The 8670-nt window shown below is 53.8% G+C and overlaps 2 protein-coding genes across 2 annotated transcripts; one reads left to right on the top strand and one right to left on the bottom strand.

The window, feature by feature from the left end:
• Positions 1–788: 788 nt before the first annotated feature.
• TSSK3 (testis specific serine kinase 3) lies at positions 789–4184 on the bottom strand. The gene is made up of 2 exons (XM_079728501.1): positions 4025–4184; positions 789–3262 (listed from the first exon to the last, which is right to left on the bottom strand). Exons 1-2 carry the CDS (start codon positions 4167–4169, stop codon positions 2601–2603), a joined length of 807 nt encoding a protein of 268 aa, XP_079584627.1. The 5' UTR covers positions 4170–4184; the 3' UTR covers positions 789–2600.
• A 411-nt stretch (positions 4185–4595) lies between these two features.
• FAM229A (family with sequence similarity 229 member A) lies at positions 4596–5541 on the top strand. The gene is made up of 3 exons (XM_079697127.1): positions 4596–4861; positions 4943–5089; positions 5283–5541. Exons 1-3 carry the CDS (start codon positions 4725–4727, stop codon positions 5383–5385), a joined length of 387 nt encoding a protein of 128 aa, XP_079553253.1. The 5' UTR covers positions 4596–4724; the 3' UTR covers positions 5386–5541.
• The last annotated feature ends 3129 nt before the right edge of the window (positions 5542–8670 follow it).

The raw sequence follows: 8670 nt of genomic DNA, 5'->3' as shown, positions 1-8670 counted from the left end.
GGAGCCCCTAGTGAAGGCCCTGCGAGCACCTGTAGTCCAGTGCCACGCTTGCTTCTGATCACAGCACCACTGTAAAGTTCCCTGCCTCTCAGGGCCATGTTCTCACCTGCTCCGCGGGAGACAAGTTCTCCTTCAGGGATTGACTGACGGGCTTCTTGTAGTCAGGGCGTCCCCTTGTGGTGCCCAGTGTTGGTTGGTAGAAGCATTTCCTTTGAGTCTGGAACCATCAGAACAGCAGGCCCACCGCTTGGGCAGAGGGCAGCTCTGCTCCCCAGACATCCCTTGAAGCGGGTGGTTCGCTCTGAGAGGAGGCCGGGTATGGCCTGGGGGAGTTGGGGCTGGGGCTGCGAGCAGGGCTGTCCCGAATTGGAGGCAGCCGGGGAGCTTGGGTCTCAGCTTGACTCAGAGGAGTAATACGTGTTTGTGCTCTCCATTATCCCCTCCCTTTGCAGCTGGAAGATGTAGAGTGGGAGGACTGGGAATGAGGGGAGCCAGAGCAAGCCGCTCCCCTACCCACAGCACTTCCCACCTCCCTCGCTCGTCTCCGCCCGGCCCTGGAAGACACTGACTAAGAATGTCCCCCAAATGGCCTGTCAGCCAGAGCTCTAGGCAGATTATGGGTTGTTCCTTGTTGGCCCTTTGGGCCTCTGCTCACATCTGGGAAGGGGCTTGCTAAATCCAAACCAGGAACTCTGACTTGTGCCAACCATAGGATGACCCGAGTGGGAGGAAACCTACCCCCCTCACCAGAAGAGCCTACACTTCTCTGCTGAACACCCACTGTTCCTGGGGACTCTTGCTGGGAAGTCCCAATGGATAGCCCTAGCCCATCTGCCTGTGTAGGCAGAGGCCAAGCTACCAGTCTCTTGGAGGACGCCGAGACAACACACTCTGTCACCCATATGCAGGCAAAGAAGGCCATGCCACCTGCCCTTGGCTAGACAGGGATGGTGAACACATTTTGGTTCCTATCCCAGCGGGTAAGAGGCATTCATTTCTGGGAAATTTGCCTCTCTTAGGAATCTCCCCCTCCCAGGCATCTTCCATTCCTGGAAAGGTTCCTTGTGGTTCAGAATCTAGAGACCAAACTCCCTCGTTTTACCCAGTCCAGGCTGGTATGTCCCCAACGCCTTTCCCAAGGCTTCTTCATGTCAGATGCACCCGAGTCCTTAGCCCAGCTGTGCCACCTGCAAGAGTCGGCTCTTGCTCTTCTTCCCCTCCCCAAGAAGGGAGGGGGCCACTTCAGGCCCTTCTGTGTGTTGCCTGGCGGGATACCTTGTCCAACCAGCTACCCACCTCGACTCCCCTGTAGCTTAGGACACAAGCCAGCTACCAGCGGTACAGAGCAGTGATCAAAGCTGAGTCCTTACAACTCTGGTAAGCCCAACTTCTCCGCCTCATCCCTTCTGCTTCTTGAAGCGGTGTGCTGGGGGTGAGCTTTTTGAGACTGTCATCAGGTTTCTGCAAAAGCTCTTCTTCCTGAAGGCAGATCCAATCCTTGTGGCTCTCACCCTCCACTCTGGTAAAAGCTGCACCTCTCTTGGGGGGATGAGGGGCTGCAGGAATCCCTGGAGACCCTGGTGCTTCACGATGCTGCTCTGGTGATTCTTGTACATAATCTGGTGTGTTTACCAATGATTTAAGTGATTGTGGTCAGGGACGCCAAGAGAGTGGTGGTCACTTCCACTTCAAACCTTCAATGAGGGGGTGGGATGGAGAGAATGCTGAATCTTTTTTTGATGGGATGGGGTTTTTCTCTTTGTAATTATTTCTTTAGTTTAATTAACCTTTTGGTTGTTTGTGCAATATTATATATTTTAAATTATAATGTATCTCCCCAGAGTATTTTGTAGCCGGGAAAAGAAAAAAGGAAAAAAAAAAAAAAGACTCTAACAGCTGTTAGTTTTGTAATTAAAAAAGAAAGAAAAAAGAACTTTGTCCTGAACCTTTTCCAGACTTGCCGTTAACAGCTATTAAAGAGATTCAACAGAAGCTGGAAAGTGTCTGGGGCTCTGTTCTTGTACCCTACGGCAGCTGCCCCAGAGCCAGGGCAGGAAACACACTATGTGCAGTGTGGCTTCCTGCTTGGAGCCTGGGGGTTAGGATGGGAGGTAGCCTGGGTTCTGAGGAAGTCCCTTGTCCTCATCCCAGGCTCACCTTGGCCTTTGGGATGAGAAAGGGACAGGGCCCCCAACAGGCCTCTCACCAAGACAAGGAGTCAAGAGGCCGTTACTGCATTCCCAACGCTTCTGCTTTTATTTGGAAAGGAAGTTGCAACAACAGTGGTTCCAGGTGCTCTTGGTCATTTTTCTCCTCTCCTCCCCCTGTATGTGTATGATTCTGGGGTCTATTTTTAATTAACTTTAGTTAAACACCTGTATGAAAATCACTTGTCAGCTGTAATAAAAGGGAAGTCTGAATGAGGCCCTCTGGTTCCATGAAGATCTTTAACGGGAAAGAGAAGTAAGGCTGGAGAGGGTGTAGGTAAGTTTTAGGATAAATAAACTTAAAGTGTAAAATACATATCACCATTTTAGAAGTGGGTTTTTGGGTTTGCTTTCTCCCCCTACTTTATTGGGGAGGACTTGCCATTGCTTTTATCAAGTGCTTGCTAGCCATGGATGCCAACTAACTTCTTCGATTGAAGGCCGGAGGATCATGTCTGGTTCCAGGAGCCGCTTGAGCAAGTCCTGGCATTCAGCCGAGATGCCCAGATGAGTGGGGAAGGACACCCTCTTCTGCTGCTGCCACAGCATCTTGGGGATGTCTGTGTCATCAAAAGGTAGGCTGGCACAGAGCATGACGTACAGGACCACGCCCATGCTCCAGACGTCACCCTTCTTGCTATCGTGGGGAATACCCTGAAGCACCTCTGGGGCGGCGTAGGCTGTGCTGCCGCAGAAGGTCTGGCTCAGCTCCTGGCACGATTTGGGCAACACCTTGGCGAAGCCAAAGTCTGTCAGCTTTAGGTTGAAGCCTTGCAACAAAGCGTTCTCGCACTTGAGGTCCCGGTGAGCCACACCACAGCCATGGCAGTAACGGATGGCCTCGACCATCTGATGGAAGAGGGCCTTGGCCCGGCTCTCGGGCAGTGGCCCCCCATTCAGCACACAGTCAAAGACATCCCCTCCTTCAGCCAGCTCCATCACCAGGTAGATTTTCCCATCGGCAGACTCCAGCGTCTCATACACTTGGATGATGTTCTTGTGGTCCAGGGTACGGACAATCTGGAGCTCCCGAGGCAGGAATCTCTGGATAAACTCTACGGAAACAAGGGAAAGAGATGGAGCATCAAGTCCAGAAGGGCCTAACTCCTCCCTCCTGTCTGCTGCCTTGCAGCTTCTGTCTGCCTATCTCCCCACCATGTCTGGGTCGTGTGCCTTGGTTCCCTTTCATAGTCTTTAGTGTCTCTGCTTGGACACTGAAAAGAATGTTCACCTCTATTGTTTTGTAGTTAATATATTACTGAAAGGAACTACTCCCTGTCAGCCTCAGGGACTGTTGTGAGCAGCCTGTGAGACCACAGATATCAAAGTGCTTTTAGACTTTTAGACTATTAGGGACTTTTAGACAAGGCTATTGAATCTCAGTTATGAGGCCTGATTTGCCCACAGCATGATGAGCCCACTCCTCTCACGTCTGCCTCCTGACCCACAGTTCTTTCCATGAGCCCTGTCTTTTCCCCATCTCTGCCTTCGTTGGCTCCAGCTCCTGCCCTCTGCTAGCCCTGGCCATGGCCTCGCCAGTCTCTGTTCCCCTCCTGGAACAGGAAAGGCCTTGTGGACTCCGGCTCTGCTTCTGAGGATCCTTCACCTCCTGCCACTTTAATCTTGGATTTTAGAGGGTGTGATTTTCCTGGACTCCCAGCATCCCTCTGTTCCCCACTGACCTACCCCAGAGCCACAGTCTCTCTTGCTTTCCTTGGTTCCAGACTAAAGGGGAGGAGGGAATGATCCTTCTGACTGGAGGAAGCACCCACCCACCTCAGCGAGCCCTCGCTTCCTCCAGAGGGGCCCCAGCTCACCTTCTGGCCCTTCCATCTTGTCTATAATTTTAATCGCTACCTTTCTTTGGTGTTTTTTGGAAAATGCTTCTTTGACTTTTGAGTAGGTCCCTTCCCCAATGGTCTTGCCCAGCTGGTACCCATTGGAGAGCAGAAAGTCCTCCATGCTGTCTAGCACCTCCTTCCTTCCTATCACTCTCTCGGCTCATGCTGCCTCTGCGAGGCAGCTCTAGTCCACCATCGCCTTTGGCCTGCTCCTTTTCATCCGCAGCCGCCCCCAGCGCTAGAACATTCTCCGTCTGGACACACCAGCCGCGGGTGGTGGGGAGGGAGAGGGTCAGGCATTTTAAAACTGGCCCAATTGTGATGTAGGTGTTGTGTGACACTTGGCCAAAATGGGCAATGCCCCTGCCTGCCTTCACCACCACAACCAAACCCAGAACGGGTTAAGTCACCGCTGCGCTCTGCCCCCGCGCCAGGTAGTGAGTCGCAGCCCCGCCTGTGGGGGGCGCTCCGGACGTCTGCGCGCGGCCCGGTATGCCAGGCTCCTTTCCGTGGACACAGCCTCCTGCTCCCCCATCGGGCAGCTGGGGGTCTGCGCGACCCATGGCAAGAGCCCTCCAAGTACCGGCTCGCGCCGCGCTAAGTGCCGGGACGGCGCGGGGTTCCCCGGCGGGAGGAACGGGTTCTATGAGGTCAGCGCGCCGCGGCCCGGGTGACAATGCAGCCCTCCCCCTCGACGCCCGGGCCCGGACGCGCCGCAGACACCTGCCCAGCTCCGCCTGGACCGGAGCGTTCTCTCGCGGCCAGGTCTCGGGCAGCTACTTCCAGACTGGGACCGGCCTCGGCCTCCAGCAGGTAAGCGATGGCCCACGGGGCGGGCGCGAGGAGGGGGCGCCCGGCGGCCCGCGAGCTGCCTGACCGCCACTCCCCGCGCAGAGCGCCTCGGGGCCCGGACATGAGTGCCCAGGAGCCCCCGCAGGGTCGGAGATTCCCCATTGAGGCCGGAGACTCCCCTGGCCTTGCCGTCCCCCTCGAGTCCCAGGACAGCTCGGAGAGGGTAGCTACGGAGCACAACCCGGTCAGGTGAGGCCGGCGCCCCTCCTCGCCGCCCCACCCCGGCCCACTTTCCGTCCCCCGACCGCCCCACCCCCGCCCCACGTAAGGTTTCACATCCACGCCCGAACCTCGGGGACCCCAAGTGCACTCCCCGATGCGTCCCATACAGGATGAGCCGGCTCCCGCCTCAGCGCCCCCTGTCGCGCCCCGCTTTCCCCAGGCCGCTTCGACGCTGCCCCGGCTGCCACTGCCTGACGCTGCTGCACGTGCCCATCGACGTCTACCTGGCCTTGGGCGGGAGCCCTCGGGTCCGCACCACCTGAGTGCACCTGTGCACGGCAGCTCCGCGGGAGCCGGGCGTGTTCGAGGCCAGCCGCGGGCGACCACGCTGAGGTCGCGCACGCCGAGCACGAGACAATGATGCACATTTTAAAATAAAAGAACGATGCACATTTTAATAAAGCACAGCATAAACTGTTCTTTCCACTCCGGGCTGGCCGTGTATGTTTATCCGTCGGATTGGGCCTGCCCGCTGCTCCGCCTCATCCAAAGGCATTTTCCCTTCTGCTGCCTCCTCACTTGGACCCAGACCCAGGGGCCTGCCCTTCCGACTCCGCTTTCTTCTCCCTGGACACCAAGCCCTTCCCCCATTTCTTGCTGGTCATGATTCCTTTCAGGGCCGCCTTTCTGCTCAGGCTCTGCCCTCATCCGTCTCCCCAACACTCTTCTTGGTTCTCCAGTAAAATTAGCATTACTGTGCTGGACTCTGGGGGCCCAGAGAAGCTTGGGCCTGGAGGGGGTGGACAGAGAACTTAACGAGAATGGCACCCACACCAGGCCCATTTAATTCTCCCAAGATGGAGTTTGGTTTTGCTACCTGCTGTTTTGTGACCCTGGGCACCTCTGGCTTTGTTGAAGGGGTTAGGGGCTGCCCCGTCCATCTTGAGCTTTGGTTTCTCCTAGGACTGGTGGGGCCAGAAGACTGGGGAAGAAGTCGTTTGAAAAACTTCGATTTCTTATTCTTTTTTACAGGTGAGGGAACTGAGCCTTAAGCAGCGTGCCTGGGGTCCCCCAGATGACAGGTGATGCTAGTGCACTCCTCAGCATCCTCAGACTTGAGGCCCCAAAATCCATGCATAGGAGGGGCCCATGACAGGAAGGCTGCCTGGAAGCTGAATGAGTATTTCCCACTTTCCAATTTTGCTTTAATGAACCTGTATTATTTTAATATTGGAAAAAATGTATGTAACCCAAAGGTCAGGTTCAGTCTCCTGTCCCCTGAGATTTAAGTACGATTGACTCAACGCCCCTCCTCTAATCCACATGCAGTAGAAGTCTAAGCCTCCCAGAGCACTTCAGATCCCATGGTCACCAGAAAGGGCCACCCTTTTCGACTTCCACGACTACGCTCCCAGGCAGTCCAAGATGTAGGAGGCTTATTGAAAGAAGAGAGGATGTTTGTCAAAAAGGATCTACTTGGACTTTAGACTTGACCATTCAGTGCCCCGGTCCTTTAACATTCTGGCTCTTAAAAGCCCATCCATGCCTTTCTTTCCCCTTCACCAGAATAATCCCTGGCTTCAGGCCATAGTGCTGGCTTCTCTCTCCCTCTCTCCTCTCCCCCTTCACCCTTACCTCCTGGAAACCACCCCCAACCTCCGCCCGGCCACCGGGACTCTCTGTTCTTCTATTAAGTGAAGTAATCCAGCTGTTTCAATCCCCACCAAACTCCATGCAGGTCCTATTCCGCTTAACAACCCATTCTGCTGCTCTGCAGAAAAAGGGCCTCCCTGCCAGTAAACAGTACTCACCCTCCTTAGGAGGCCCTTGTAATTTTAGAGAGAAAAAAAAGGCCTCTGTATTGATAAGGTCTCTCCATTGCAAGCAACTGATGTTAGCTTAAGCAAAAAAGGAATTGATTGTTTCAAGTTGCTGGGAAGGATATGTTAGTGATTAAAGGAAGAACTATAGGAACCAGGGCATCCATTGGGCTGGAATCAAGGATTCAACCCCACCAGGACTGTTGCTTTGTTCCTCTCATCCCTGATTATCTCCTCTGGGCAGGGAACATGGCAACATGGCTGCGTCAGCTTAGAAATCCCAGGAAGGGGGAATTCCCTGGTGGGCCAGTGGTTAGGGCTCTGTGCTCCCAATGCAGGGGGCCCAGGTTCGATCCCTGGTCAGGGAACTAGATCCCACATGCATGCCACAACTAAGAGTCCACATGCCACAACTAAGAAGGCCACATGCCGCAACTAAAGAGTCCACATGCTGCCACTAAAAGATCCCGCATGCCGCAACTAAAGATCCCGTGTGCTGCAACTAAGACCCGGCACAGCCTAAATAAAAAAATGTTTTTTAATCCCAGGAAGGGAGACCTGCTTTCTCCCAGTCTCGGTATACCTATCCCTGGGAAGGCCAGTGATTGGCCCTTCTTAAATCACATGCACATTCCTTGGGCCAATTACCACTGTCAAGGAGATGGGAGACTACAATTGACCAGGCTAGCCACAGGTAAGCCTACACTTGAGATGCAAGCGTAGCCAGGTGATTGACAGCATCACCAGAAAGTAATGGGTAATGATGGAGAAAAAACATTCCAGGAGCAGAGACAACTTATGTAAAGATCAAGTACCCCTGGGAGGAAAAGAAGCCCGAAAAAAAGGGATAGAGAGTGGCAGGGGCCAGTGTAACAACTCAATTTGAAGGCAATGAGGAGCCTTAGAAAGTGTGACCAGGAGTTCTGTGTGACTGGGTTCTCCTTCAGGCTTTGTCCCTGTTTCATTCAATACAAGTCTACCAGCCAGGCCTGTGCAGGACACTGGGCATTCAGCGATGGACCTGACAGACATGGGCCTTGACCCTCATGGAACTCACATGGCCTAGCAATGACCTGCTGGGAGGCAAATCCCTTCCCTCTGGGCCCATTTCCTCACTAGTTTAAAAAAAAAAAAAAAAAAAAAAAAGCACTAGTGATCTCTATGGACCTTGCCAGCCCACAAATGCTGAATCCTTCCCATTCTTCCTTTCTCTCTTATCTCCCTCACTTCCTTTCTCCAATCTTCTCGACACTCCTTTCCTTTAAAGAAAGATTTACTGGGACTTCCTTGGTGGCACAGTGCTTAAGAATCTGCCTGCCAATGCAGAGGACACGGGTTCAATCCCTGATGTGGGAAGGTCTCACATGCCGCGGAGCAACTAAGCCTGTGCGCCACAACTACTGAGCCTGCGCTCTAGAGCCTGTGAGCCACAACTACTGAGCCCACACGCCATAACTACTGAAGCCCGTGCACTCTAGGGCCTGTGTGCCACAACTACTGAAGCCCGTGCACCTAGAGCCCGTGCTCCGCAACAAGAGAAGCCACTGCAATGAGAAGCCTGTGCACCCTGCTCAGCACAACTACAGAAAGCCAGCACGCAGCAACGAAGATCCAATGCAGCCAAAAAATTTAATTTTAAAAATAAAATAAAATTTAAAATGATTTACTAGTGGCCTAGTGGTTACGATTCCAGGCTTTCACAGCTGTGGCATGGGGTCAATCCCTGGTCAGGGAACTGAGATCCCACATGCCGTGTGGCGTGGCCAGAAAAGGAAAAAGAAAAAGAAA

This window comes from Hyperoodon ampullatus (genome assembly GCF_949752795.1).
Source record: "Hyperoodon ampullatus genome assembly, chromosome: 2".
Lineage (NCBI taxonomy): Eukaryota > Metazoa > Chordata > Mammalia > Artiodactyla > Ziphiidae > Hyperoodon > Hyperoodon ampullatus.
This window is presented reverse-complemented; position numbering and strand designations above follow the sequence as displayed.

Bases quoted from the DNA above. Each gene is read 5' to 3' on its own strand.
- TSSK3 (XM_079728501.1), bottom strand. From the start codon at position 4,169: ATGGAGGACTTTCTGCTCTCCAATGGGTACCAGCTGGGCAAGACCATT. The intron at 3,263-4,024 runs GTGAGCTGGGGC...TTGTTTCCGTAG, and splicing joins CAAGATGGAAGGGCCAGAAG to AGTTTATCCAGAGATTCCTG.
- FAM229A (XM_079697127.1), top strand. From the start codon at position 4,725: ATGCAGCCCTCCCCCTCGACGCCCGGGCCCGGACGCGCCGCAGACACC. The intron at 4,862-4,942 runs GTAAGCGATGGC...CTCCCCGCGCAG, and splicing joins CCGGCCTCGGCCTCCAGCAG to AGCGCCTCGGGGCCCGGACA. The intron at 5,090-5,282 runs GTGAGGCCGGCG...CGCTTTCCCCAG, and splicing joins ACGGAGCACAACCCGGTCAG to GCCGCTTCGACGCTGCCCCG.